The sequence below is a fragment of the Filicampus tigris genome, chromosome 1 (genome assembly GCF_054856515.1).
Source record: "Filicampus tigris isolate MCC_2025a chromosome 1, RoL_Ftig_1.0, whole genome shotgun sequence".
NCBI lineage: Eukaryota > Metazoa > Chordata > Actinopteri > Syngnathiformes > Syngnathidae > Filicampus > Filicampus tigris.
In genome coordinates, this window is record NC_141217.1 from 10,810,292 (window position 1) to 10,824,976 (window position 14,685).

Here is a 14,685-nt window from a genome sequence, read left to right on the forward strand (position 1 = left end):
TCAGAAATTTGTAATATATTTATTAATCTATACAGTCAGCTTGCTAAATCATGTTCTCTATTCCTAACAACAACCCAAAATGTCCACTCATATACATGTTACTTAATATAGTGCAATTCTATTTATATGAGACAAAAAATGTATGTGACAAATATGCGAATATTGAAAACGGTGTAAATCAACACCCTGCATATTTTCAGCAGGCCTTTTGTGAATTGAAAATATTTGATTTGACATTAGGAGGTAGATGAAGTGAAAATATGAGGAACACACTTTTTTTTGGTTTTGAATAATGACTTCTTTATTTTCATCTAAAAAAACAAAAGAAAAAGCAAGAGCGAACCATTTACACCGGAGATGCCGTTCCTAGAAAGCCCCTATTGAGACTGTTTGACTTGTTTCCCCTCCTGCAACACACCTGATTCAAATGATCAGCTTATAAGCAAGCTTTGCAGACGCCTGATAATGATAATGATGCTGATCATTTGAATCAGGTGTGTTGGAGGAGGGAAAGATGGAAAACAGGCTGGATAGGGGCTCTCGAGGACCGGACTTGGGCACCTCTGATTTACACCATTTGTTAACAACTTTTGGGAACCTTTTGTTGAACACTTTCAGAATGAAAGTAACGGTGAGGGCATATGCTTCACATCTCGTACCAGTGTAGCACTTTCCAACATCAAATGGCCTTTCGCTTATCTTAAGTCAGGATTTCGAGACGCTACACACCAACATAGAGCTCCAGCGTGTCACCCAAGCATAAACATTGCATTGTTGTAAACCAAACAGTTCAACTCCAGACGGCTATTAATTGCTCCCAATTATTTACATGTAATCATCCGGCCATTATGTTCTTGTATTAGTACTCAATTATACAGCATGTTTTTGGCATTCGGATTCATTTTGAGGAGGAGATAAAACAATGGATTTCCTCATGTTCCCTTTTTTCTCTTTCTTTTTTTGGTGTGTTTGTGCCAAATACACATAAGCATCTGTTGACAGAATGGAATAGTTAACCTTGTGCTCTGCAGTTCATACACCGTGTCCTGACGTACACTTGCCCTAAATGAGTCATAAACTGGCCGCATCTTGAGTTCAAATAAATTCTATCTGCTGGAACTGACAAAAGTGTCTGTAAAAGACGTCTCGAAGACGTTATGCATGATTTTTTTTTTCTAATTTCACTGATTTTCACATTTGGACGCATGGCATTGATTATTGATTACAAAGCAATGGTTTGCACCATTCTAAAGTATCCTGATAACTTGTAGTTTAATTTAAAGCAGTGATGGGGATAAAATAGCCTGTGGGCCAAATTACATACTGCCAATCAATAAAAAAAATCCATCAGAGCACCCTAAACATGTACAAAGGCCCACAATCTATACAAATTTATTTAAATTATCCTCCCTCATCAGTTTGACTAATCAACAAATCGTATTTTGACAAATTCACTCAAATAAGCCCCAGTCAGAAGCAGACATCCAGCCATTATCAACTGGTGACTGGGGAACCAAAAGTGGACCACGGGGAGCTATTCTGCCTGACATGTGGCACATACGAATCACACGATAAAATCAATGTGCATCCCAAGTCGGTGTAAGCCTTTATTTGGGAAATGACAGCACTTTGACAGGCATGTGTCTTCAATGTTATTGCTTGGGGTGTGATTATATTCGCATTCGGTACAGCTAAAAAGACGCTACAAAGAATTCAGTGCCAACATATCAGTGAACATTTTTTGGCCGTATTTTGTGTAATTGCCATATTCAATGATGCTATTTTCATTTTTGTACATGCTGTCCTCTGTTTCTAGTTATGTTTAAAAAAGGACTACATGTTCCGGCTATTTTTGAACAATACATTTCCTTTATTCCCCTAAACCTATTTAAAAGGGGACAGATGGGCGACGCCATATTATGAAGATGTTTTTTCAATGTGGGCAAAGTTTGATGGTCACTTTGACAATTTGCCATGAAAAAGGTGGCGCAAGGGTCCAATCATTACTCTTAAGATCTCTCAACCCAGCACATTTTGCTCATTTCCAGCATTCAACAAATAAAAATGAACTTGGGCCAGCCCATGAATCACTTTGCCGGTAACTGTATCGAGATGTGGTTAACAGACTTGTTGATGAAGGATATGCGATGAAGATGTAAACAATGTGGAATGATATGGGCGACATTACAAATCCAAATCAAGAGGACAACAACAAGTGGAGAGAGCTGACTCATATGCGTGCTGACGGGCTTCATGGATGACGTCACAGTAGTGTGTGTGTGTGTGGCAGTGGAGGTACTGTGATCGCACTAAAAGCATCTGGGTGGGGGGGGAGTATGTGGGATGCTGCTTTTCCGGGTGTCTAGCAAGATGTGTCTGGTTCTTAGCTTGGCTACACTCCACACACTACCTTCCGCCCACAAAAAAAAAAAAAAAAAGGAAAAAAAATCAGGCTTCACAGCGGTTTCACCTTGTTTTGATTTGACACATTAATTAGTGCACACAAACCACTTGTTTTCTCTTTAAAAATAGCATAAATTAGGAATAAAACAAGGAACAATACAGAAGAAGCAAGGGGAAAAAGTGCATGTTAACCATGGCGTCCACCACATCTTATGATACTTTTTCCTCATTGTTGCTTATGTCATGTTTTTGTCTGTCTTTTTGGATATGTCTGGTATTTGAAGGTTAGATCCAGGCTGCTTCCCTGAGTTATCAACAAAACGCACAACAATGTCAACACCAAGGGCTACGTTAGTGGAACAAAGTCGGAATTTGATCGGCGCTGGGAACGGCCGCCTGGATGGTAGCCATAAGCTATCAAAATCCCTGAAATATTCCCGGGAAAAAAACAAACAAACCAAACAATATTGAAAAGTATATTCTATTTTGTGTTTGTTGTATGATGCCTTTTTTAATTTACAAAAATAATGGATAGAGAAAAGAACAGATTTTCCAACACCATAACAGCAATTACCACCAAAGGTAACATTTACAAAAAGCACAATCGAGAACTAGAGGGTAGAAGAGCAGGTGTGTGAAGTGCAGCATCCTGCTTGATATGTGTTGTATTTTTTGTCAACAATTGTGTGTAATTCTGTGGCAGTGAAAGGTCACATGTTTTGAGGTATATTTTCTTTTGTATGGACAAAAAAAAAGGAAACAAATGCATCTGTTCATAATAAAGTGCTAGACACGAGGGAATTTTGCAAACTTGGCAGACTGCTGCTGCTGGTACGGCTAATTAAAGACACTACACACACAAAAAAAAAAAACCTCTGCAAACGTTTTCAAATTTGCAACAGGCAAGAGGACTTCATGTAATACTTGAAGCAACTAGAACATGACAGTTAAATGCTTATTGCGTCTTGGGCTTTACATACCATGTGTGAATACTTCTCTCTGCACTTGTACTATGTTTTGTGTTCTTTTTTGTGCTAGACTGAACGCAAGTGAAGAATAAGCTTGGCCTGAGGTTGTAGTCTACAGAACCCAAAGACATGACATGGGGGGAACTGCTATTTTGGCCATAATATACATGATGTGCTCCGATATGCTCATTTAAGGCACCGAATAAGAATTTTATTTCAAGGCCAACAAGGCTTTCTCTGGTGGCCCAAACACGATCAGAGGACCTGACTTACAATCATTAACTAAATTTCAATATTTGTTGTGTTTCTTTTCTTTTTCCATTTCGTAGCATTTCTCTTGGCTACTTGAAGTACGCGTATGTTATTTTGATTTTTTTTGTCCAATCAGAATTCAGCTCCTGTGTGTTGCCATGTCAACCTTATCCGCCTTCACAATCTGTACTGCTGACCAATGTAAATCGAACTATATTAACAACTGGACTATTTGTTGAACCAATTATATTTCAAATTTGACAGATGACAAAAAAAGTTTGAACATCACTAGTCAATTTGATGACCGGTGGTTGTGTTATTACTTTGGCTAATGCTAAATGCTATCCTGGTCGACAGTTCAATAGCTGTAAACAAGTCAATACGCTCACCTTTTTTGCTCGGTCCCGGCAGCTATTTGAAGCTGGCTGTGTCGTTTACCCGTCACCGGTCCAGTCCCGCATTGTAACATTGCAAACATGTCGCCAGGAAAGCTCAGCTTGTGTCGGGTCTAACTGGTGAATGCAAATGCTGCGGTCTAGTAGGATAGTAGGACTACATTTCCTATGATTCTTAAGGCGTAGATAGACCAATCCGACGTTGGCCAACTGGACCTGGACCTAGATTACTCACCTCTGACAACGACAGACAGCAACGCTGACCGTTAAAGTACCTTCGTCGCATGCGTGAGATGTAATACCCCTTCATACCATTGGCGGCGATAATCACAATTCCTCATGGTTAGAAAAAGACAACCTGAAAGCTATTGGCGGGGCGGAATATAAAAATGTAAACAATGCATTCAGCTATATTTTTCGCTCACGATGAACTTCCACATGAAATAAACCCTCACGTTCTTGACACAGTATCGTGAAATACTTAAATTGTCGACCTTCGCTCTTGCACTTGTAAGAAGATTAAGGCAGCAAAGGCCTGCTCACTGTTTATCGGTATTTGTCACTTCCCATTCGTGCGCTGATTCGCTAGCTAACAGCCAATCAGAGTGACCAAATGTCTCCCGACGCCGATTCAACATGCTTAAACGCCCACCAGACGCTTCCTGAGGAGGTCCGACGTTACGACGGTGTGTTTGCTACATCAATCAGACGCGCAATCCGACGCTTACAGACGCCCGACGTCGGATTGGTGTACCTAGGCCTTTAGACACAAAAGCAGGAAGTAGTTCTAGTTCTGGTATGACAAAGACAGACACATATTAGCGATTTTGAGATTTAGATGAAAATGATGACGCGAACGTAATAGGAAGGAATTTGAATTAAAGATGACAAACTGAAAAGTTGACATCCATCCATTTATTACGCAACGCATTGCGACGCACTGTCGATTTTTGAGAAAATCAAAGGTTTTTAAGTGCTTTTTATGGTCTGAAAATTACGTTATTTGCCACAGTTTGGGAACCTTTGGGACCTTTTGCAAACTCCTGGAGTAGCAGGCGTATTTATGGACCCAACCCAATCAAAAGGTGCCCGGACCTTCCCCAGCATTCATTTTCTGCTGTCCACTGTCAAAGATGGATTTCGATAATAAGAAAATGAATAGAAATGTGTGTTGCATTTATATTGTGTCCACAAACTACAATATTTTCGGGCACAATTTAGTAATTTGCAGCCACACATCAGCATTTTGTGCGCAGTGCACACATTATATCTATAATGTGGCTACAGTTTATGTAACCCCCCCCACACCATGTCATGTCTGGTGCTTCGTACTATTTCTCTCCACAACACTTGTAAAAACGACAACAGTCTGCATTACACCATATTTGACGCATGTCTAAAAAGGAACATCCCCCGGTAAAAACTGTAGGGCTTGGGTTAACCCAAGCTCTAAGCCCATTATAATCAAGCGGTAGCCGAGCGAATACTTGAATTAGCCCTTAGGACTGAGGAGGAGTCAGGGGAGCAGCCTCAGATCTTTTGGAGGGAGTTAGTATGAGGAGGAATTTTTGTTTTTGTATTCATCCACATGTATTTGGAAAAGGAATGTGTGCGCGTGTGTGTGCGTGTAAGTGTGTGTGCGCGTGTGTGTGTGTGTGTGCGTTTGTTTGCTGGTGCGTGCAGGCGGCTTGCATCTCACTCAGTCAATAGCTTGATCTCGTTGGCGAGCAGCGTGTTGAAGTTGTAGGCTGGGTCGGGGAGGACCGAGCCGGAGGCTTGGCAGGGGGGCGACTGGGAGGGCTCGGCCAGCTCGGGGTCGCTCTCGCTGGAAGTGGAGCCCACGCTCATGTTGCACACAGCCTCGGGCAAGGAACCCCCGACAGCGGGCACGGGGCACACCTCGGGCTCGCTGCTGGTCTCGCTGGTGCTCGACACCACCGACAGCAAGGACATCTTACGGGTGAGGCGGTTGGGGAGCATGGACAGGGCGTAGTCGGCGACGATGCCCGCCACGTCCATGCCGCACGCCTGGTCGAAGGCGATGAAGCCCACGTTGGCGTTGGCCTCGCACACCACAAAGGAGCCGTTGTTGAGCTGGAGGAGGTCGATGCCGCACACGTCCATGCCTAGGATGTTTGACACCTCGGTGGCCAGCTGCTTGCCCTGCTCGCTCAGTGGGCACATCATCCCCACGCCACCTTGATGACGGCAAACACACATTGCTGAGTTAATTAATGAGGTCCTCAATTGATACTCAACTCTCAAAAAGTCAGGGACATTCGGATGTTGGTTGAAACATACTGTTCTCTAACAAGAAGCTAAAAATCACAACATTTTTTTTTCAGTTTCCGAGGACATCCACTTCTATGATTTTCAATTCGTCTTGTCGTCTCTCTATAGCAGTGTTTTTCAAACAGTGTGCCGAGATATTGTCAGGTGTGCCCTGGGAAATTATCTAATTTGTGTGCCTGTGCGGTCTAGCACCTGGCAGTATTATCGTGTAGTTACTACATTGTAGTACTCGTCCATACCAGTAGGTAGCAGCAGCAGCAGCAGCAGGTAGCTAATTGTCTTTGTTGAGAGACAAGCGAATTAGTGACGCATGTTTATCCAAACAGGCCCATGTTTCTCACCGAGTAAGCATCAATATGAAACATTATAAAATACGTTTTTCTTTGTGTTTATTTAATTCCTATTCAAGACGTCAGAATATAACGTCATTCTTCAATGTTAAAAAATGCTTATATAAACAATATAACACTTATATTGTCATGATGTCAAAATGTGAACAGCATGAAAGGACTGTATGAACACAAATTTTAATTGAACCAGGAAATTCATGGAACAAACACCTGTTGTGAATGTTGCCATTCAGCTACTTGACAACACCAAGCAGTGCAAAATGTATTGAAGCACCGAACATTTATGCACATTCAAACACTTAGAGAAGGTCAAATGAATTTAATCTCCTGAAATTTCACTTGAAAGCTGAATATCCATAACTTTTTGTGAGAAGTTTATGAAACCAGAGTTCATTTCTTTGGATGTGAATAGGCGACTACATCAAGTCGCTGAAACAACAGATTGCTATTTTTGGGGAATAACCCTGATAGCTAGTGGAAGTTGGAAATTATACGGTGCTGTTTCATCCCAAGGATTAAGTTAACAACTGTGTTCTGCTGTTTCTTTGTCTTTTCGTGTGACACGAGTCCAGAAGGGAACACGTGATGGCAAACATATATTAAGTGAGGCAATATGTCTCCACCCTGACTGCTCAGTACAATATTTTGATAATTTGTTTAATATTAACTGTTATTGTTGTGAGTGAGGAACATTACAAATTATAATGCATGAAGTCTTAATGAGGTACCCACTTTCAACAATCGCAATTGATTGTTTAAGTTTTCCTATACCATCTTATTTCTACACTTGTATGACAGTTAAGAATCTTAAAAATACCACGGAGAAATCACCTCGACAGTTAGTAAGGGTAACACTGGAACAGATTAAAAATGTTCGATTCAATCGAAAGTCGACCGGAATGGATTTTGTTTAAAATGTAAGATTCCGCTGTGCACTCAAAACCATGAGACAAGATGACTGATGAAATTTAAATGTAGGGTAATTTAGAACTTAAATCTATTGTCACTAGATCATCATACAGTCACTGAAATGTGTTACATAAACACCAGTAATCTGATGACGAATGCCCCATATATGTCACAGTGCATTACGACTCCAAGAGGACTCAAAAGTCCCCACGCTATCACAGTATCGCTCTGTGTAGCTAAGAGGGAGTTGCCCAGCATCTTGCGGGTAGACTCAGGCCAGCCTTGTTGGCTTTGCTACCAAAAAACATGTCAAGGAGCGGATGGATTATCATGCTTGATACAAGAATTGGACTGATGGTATGACTGTTTCTTATTGTCTTCAGAAGAATGATTAGAGCCGGCTGCTAAATAATTCCATTTGGCACTGATGACCCGTCACTGAACAAAATAAAATCATTGCCCTCAGTTCAATACTAACCAAGCCTGAACAATCATCAGAACGGCAGACTTCTTCAAGTACAAATATTTGGGCTGTGCCAATAATTGATTTTAACAATGAATTTAAATTTAGGAGTGACTTTTCCAACCCCTTTAGCGACTATTTTGGAAAAAAAGCTACTTTGTCACTAAAAACAGACAATTGCAGAAGCATTTTGATATTATTTTCCGTACACAGCTATTTTATTTGAAGGCTATACATATTGCCCACCTCTCCCAGAACTACGTAACAATTTATGATCACAACTTGAAACAGAACCCAGCGCATTATATAAGTAGCCACGTTTCGCGTCTACGTACAGAGAAGATCTGAAATGAAAAACTGCCCGTTGTGGTGGGATTGCCTTTTTGAAAAGCCTCCCATATCAGAACCGGCATAGAAGAGATGAGCATAAATCTATTATCATGACAACTGAACAAGATGACAACAAGGGTAATATTTTGTATTCACGTCTTTTCAGAAAACTAATATGAAAAAGGTACAGAAACATGTCAGGCAGTGACTGCTTGTGTCCGCATGACACTGCTGGGAAAAATGTTACAATTGCTTCCATATCCGCTGAGAAAACACCAGCACGAAGATGACTCTATGCTATCAAAAACAAAGCATTGCAATTTTTTGTTGTTGGAATTTGTAATATGAGAAGAGCATGCATGTCGGATTGGTTTCGAGGAGAACATTCAGCATAGCAGCGCATCTCTGGCAAAGGCACAATATTGAATCGCCAACACAGGAATTGTTTTCAGTCTCTCCTGCGTGACTTCAGCCTCTTTCCTAGTTTGAGGAGCACTGCAATTCAGGCTGATAAAGGGGAATTTGTGGCATGTGGATAAGTCATTACCACTGAAGGCATAGCGCACCAGCAAGCCGTGATACTTAAAACTCCTACACTAGAGGCAGAACTCCACTCCAAACCCACTGAGTGTAATGTGTTGTTTTGTGTCCGAGAACCAATGCCTCAGGTTTGATTCTCATTAAAGCAGATATGATAAAGTCAACAGCACTTCATCTGACAACCAGCACAGATGACATCTCAAGTATGAAATTCTGTCCATCGCGACAATGGACAGAACCAATGACAAGACACAAGCCTGGCAGTGTTTACCAAGAACAGGTAAGAATTAGTGTAGATGATGCGGACTTACCTCCTGCCCCTGACTGTACAGGCTGACTCTGGACTATCTCCCGCTAGGCATCGACAAAGTACACAGATTTGTTGGGCAAACACCCATGTATCCTCTAGCACAGGGGTCACCAACTCCGGTCCTCGAGGGCACCTGTCCTGCAGGTTTTCAATCTCTCCCTGCTGTAACACACCTGTTAAAATGATCAGGATCGTTATCAGGCTTCTCAAGAGCTTGCTGATGAGCTGATCATTTGAATCAGGTGTGTTACAGCAGGGAAAGATTGAAAACCTGCAGGACAGGTGGCCCCGAGGACCGGAGTTGGTGAACCCTGCTCCAGCACCTGGGCATTGGTATTAAACGGGTCTAGTTTTTCATGACCGGGAGAGATAATGCAGTGTCCTTCCTGCATCCAAGATTTGACTCTGCTTGGCTCACTTTTCCAACATTTGGAAGTAGACTTTACCAGATAGTTGAGAAGTTGGCCATCTCAAACCAAATTTAAAGAGACACTTCGGTGAGCTTAACATTGGCACTTACATAATTGGTTTTCATGTAAAAATGACATCAGTACTAAAGTGCCGCCCCCAAAAGACTCTGTCGTGATTTAAGGTCTTTTTTGTGATTGGATTTACGACAAATTGCGCCGCCCCCTTTTGGGGCGTGGCTTATGTTATGTTTTCGGTCTCAGCGGTCTAAGTCACGCAAGCATGGTAATATTGCTCGCTTTGTCAGTTCTGTTGTCTAAAACGGCGACCGATCGCCGCCAAAATGCAAATGCACATTACTACTCTTGTCCACTTCAAACTGTGAAAGTATAAAAGGGTTTCTGCACAATAGTTTGGATTTATTGACATAAAACGTGATCTCATCATGATAACCTCCAAAATCACCGTGGCGATTACTCCTCCACTTTCACAGGCTGGAGCGGACAGGAGCATGAATACGCACACGAACCCCGACTGGTTATATTCCAGACATTTAGCTAAGCTAAACTCGTGTCAACTCCCAGGAGGGAGACGTCGGCTTGCAGCGAGCAGCAGGGCAGGCAGATTGGATCTTTATACCCCCACCCTCTTCCCTCCCCGGCGAAAGGTAGGATAACGGGACAGCTAATAGCAACAACTAGCTTCAGGCCGTTAAAACAAAAGTTAGCGTTAGCACAACAACATTAGCTCTTTACTGTCCGCGCAGCGTGTGGAGGTGAACATGAGCCTGCGTCTTCACGTCGTGGGGTTGCCTCCCAAGCAGCCGCGTGCGGTGTCCGACACTGCTTGCAGCAGCCACCTTCTGCTTGAGTGAAGCGGCGTGAACAAAAAGTTCCAGCGAGGCTGACTGCACAGCCGAGTGTGGTCGCATTGGAACGTGCCATTTCGGCTGTTACGTTCCAAATTGGACGGCGTGTTGTAGGTAGAAAAACTGGGGCCGTTCCTCATCCAAATAAATGTGCACGTCTACTCATTCCTACTTCATTCAGTCTCTGTAAATATTCTGACTGGTGTATAATGCCTCGCCCGTCTTAACCGTGATCAGCAAAGTAGTGTTTTTTTTTTTTTTTTTTTTTAAGTAAAACAGTGTGTGCTCGTCCCAGAATAAAGCTATGTAGCTCTGCTCACTTCCACATTTCGCCATTCTCATATAAATCAGCCATGGTGAAGTTAATCCTTCTGATATGTTGAAGTGGGCATTAGTAGGGATGTCCACATAAATTTTGGTGCCAATTGATCGCCGTTTTTGGACGTTTTAAGCAATGAAAGTACAATGATTTCCAATGGAGAGTTTGGAATCGTTTCCTCCCATGACTCTGGCCGAACAAGAAGTGAACGGTAGGGGGCGCAGCCATTGGCCTAATTAACGAGAGGCGTTATCCATGGATTTACTTATTCCCTAATTTCTCCAAAATGAATGGATAAAATAGAAAATGGCAACTCTTTTCATTTTCCTGATAAAGAAATATATAAGATGAACTTGTTAGTGAAAACATGGCCATCCCGGCCCCTGTCCCTTTAAGCAACTCTGAGAAAATCTCATGATTTTCCCTGTTGTCTCCGTTCTTTTCCGCAGACATCACGAGAACAGTGGAGGATACCTTTTGGAAGTGCTCTCGTGCTCTACCATGGCATTGCTGCGGGTACGGGTATATTTGGGAAGCGTTGGGTGAATGCCTACCTAGGGAGCAGTTGCTCTGCATACGTCCATCGGTGGAGCAGCGTAGCATGGAGCCGATGACCCGGCCGCCCACCAGCACCACACGTACATCACGGCCATGTGACTCTTTGACATACTCCTGAAATAAGTAGGGGGTGTCATGACGGATCAAGTGGCACAGGTCCGTCAGGTGGTGTTTGTCCCGTGCCAAGAACACAGCCTTGCCTAGGGGTGAAAGACGACAAGGTGCAATGACATTTTTATTGAGCATAACCAGACCTTTAGTATTGACACACAAGTGAATAGACTTTTGAGGAACTTCAATTGTGGTTTGATATCTTCCTCAAAGTCTTTTAGCTAAATCTGCTGACCAAGTCTTTTGTCAGTTCCCCTTCTCTAAAACATGGTTAGGCGGCTTTTCTTAGGGCACAAACAAATGCTTCTCACAGAGGCAACAAAAAGTCGGTTTTAATTAGCACGTCTTCTTGCCAAGGCCTCTGACCCCCTCCCTGAAAGCAGGGACAAATCATGTGATGTAGGCGCGCGCGTGTGTGTGCGCGCATATGTACATGGTGTCTAAGTGGCAATCCAAATACGATGACAAGGCAGTCCTTGGCGAGCACAACTCACAGCGAAAGGCATGACTGTGCACTTCACGTGTAGAAAATCACTGCCATGGTTGAGGGTGAACTCATGTCTGGCAATTTGTACAGTGCACAAGCTCGCAGAATTTTGACATCTACTTCCTTTGTGACATTTTTGTAATTCATGTGGGGCCCATACTCCTTAGTAAAAATGAAACAAAACAAATAAACAACATAGGCCTTTGGGAGAGGAGAGTGCAAAATATATACAAAGTGACGGATCATGACAAGATGACATACGGATACTTTTATGTGCTTGGGCATAGCTGATTATTATTATTATTATTCAGCATTGTATAGGACATTTGATTAAACAGACCCGTTGAAGCCTTAAAGTGAGTCATCGGACCTGGCAGAAATCTCCCTCCTTCCCCTATCTGCCGTGTGTTTTTTGTCACATTGCTGTGTCAATAATTGAGGTTTCACCTGGTTTAGGTGTGCCATCATGTCATGTATTTTGGAAAAATAAACGTGTCATTAGCCACGTCACATACATTCGGAGTACGCTTGTGCCTGTGTGTGACCGAGCGTGCCATGCTCTTTATTTTACTATGAATTATCTTGAGCTTTCTTTATTTCTGTTGTGCAAGGTGGTTGTTGCTTTGAATAACTTGCGAGAAAAGCGATTCCATTCAGTATACGATAGCACAGTGAGCACACTGCATGACCGCCAAACATGCCGCAGACATTTTTGAGTGGAATATTTTGCAGTCACTCTGTTCAATTTTCTTTTGCACTGCGGTACTTACAGTATCACAAATAACTGGGTAGTGAAGAGAGAGCATTGATTATAGGACACGTTCATTGTATGTGTGCAAGTGCATTTTTAGTCATATTTATTAATATTATTCAAGGAGGCAGTGCTGGGTCGCCTTAGTCACTGTATGACACGTCCACATTGTGCACACACGTGTGATTACATAGCCAGTCGTGCTGGGCAACTTTTCCAACTAAGTGTGCAGAGTGGAGGGGAAGCGTCAGAGCACACGTATGGGACTTGAGTTCAAAATCTTTACCTTCAATCTTAATGTGCGAGCTCATTAATTCACAGCACAGCTATTTCTCGTGGAATGACCACATTCAAACAATTTTCCGTTGAACTTTTCAGTATGGCGAGGTAAGGCCAGCTACTCGCCAACAGTCAACCAGAGGGGAAGAAGAACAAATGGAACAAAAAGAAAAAGTTGGGTTCTCACTAACGGTTGTTTTGTCCAACAATACACCATGATGGCAGGCTGGTCCTGCTGCCCATTGTTATTGCACACAATGTCAGAGCCAGTCAAGTGTTGATAACTATGAATGCCAAAGGTCAAAGGGGTCAGCAGACATTGTGGCTGTTTTAGATGACGCCTAAACATACATAGCGAACATTGCCCCAACCATCTTGTCAAGTAAATTAAGGAAAAATGTGTCCACATGGACAAGTAATCGTTAACCAAGCAGCAATAAGAGGTACACTTCTGTTCCGTCTTCGCTGCAGAATGTGTATATATATATATATATATATATATATATATATATATATATATATATATATATATATACATACTTTTAAAAATGTATTATAATTCAATTTAGCATTTATTTATTTTACTTTTAAATATTTTCAAGTTTCAAGTTCTACAAAGCAACAAAATAATGCACAGGTACACAGATATTGCCAAAAGAAAAACAACAAAAAAGTTTTATATTATGCAACATTGCATCACAGCCGGAAACAGCGGAAGTAAACACAGCCAGTAGGGCAATGTTCTGGTAGTTAATGCGAGAAGCTAACGTGAAGCTAGCATTATGTAACAATAATAATGTCTGCAGTACAGTGAGTACAAATTGGGCAATAATAGAACTGCATCCAACACAACTAATTTAATATGTCACCGGAAAAACTGATGTGCCCCAACCCCATAAAAATAAATAAATACATCAATGTTGTACTTGGATTTAAACCACTGCTCCACGAGCCAGATAAAAGGTGTCAGGTTGGAATAGTTTTGTTCAAAAGAAGGGGAAAAAAGACAATTTGGATTCTGACTTTTTTTCTTCCTGATATATTGGAGAGCAGTGATTCTCAACCAGTGTGCCATGAGAGATCCATCCCATCAGGTGTGCCGCGGAAAATTATCCAATCTCAATTATTAAGACAAATATATATTATTTTCCAATTTTTTTTTTGTTAATTTGTTCATTTATGTATGCCTAGCATGTATAGCAACAGGCAAAACATTTAAATGCTCTTCCACTATTGGTAAAGGTACATAATTAACCTGTATATCCACTTTTTGTGAATCGTTTTGCGATTGTGTGCAGTGAAATTCTATGCCTTCACTCAATAAAGGTTGAGAAACAATGTTGTAGAGGTATCGGATCGGCATGTCCTCAAAATCAGGTGACTCTGACTCGGGTTAAGAAAAAAATGTGAATGGGACAGCGAGGCGTCATGCATCTGTTTGTCTTACCTCTGTGTCCACGTGCGTTTTTCACCACCACTGGGTAGCCCAGAGGCTCTGCCTCGTCAATCATCTTTCGGAAGTTGTCATGTCCACCTGAGAGAGACCCACACGCAGGCGCAGGCACACACAAAAAAACACATGATTACACAGGAAAGCAATGTGTTAAAAGGAGCTTCCTTTGAAAGCAAAGTTTATCAATTGCAACTGACTGAGCCAGCAGGGGGGGATGGCGGGGTCGGAATGAAACCTGT

General features: G+C 42.0%; 1 protein-coding gene across 1 annotated transcript in view; it reads right to left on the bottom strand.

The window, feature by feature from the left end:
• Positions 1–273: 273 nt before the first annotated feature.
• Positions 274–14,685, bottom strand: part of rimkla (ribosomal modification protein rimK like family member A) — a 29,639-nt gene continuing 15,227 nt past the window's right edge. The window contains exons 3-5 of the mRNA XM_086052005.1: positions 14,441–14,527; positions 11,362–11,565; positions 274–6,216 (exon numbers count right to left, since the gene is read on the bottom strand). Coding sequence (XP_085908131.1) covers positions 5,714–6,216; positions 11,362–11,565; positions 14,441–14,527 — 794 coding nt within the window. The 3' untranslated portion in view covers positions 274–5,713. The remainder of the gene's footprint in view (positions 6,217–11,361; positions 11,566–14,440; positions 14,528–14,685) is intronic.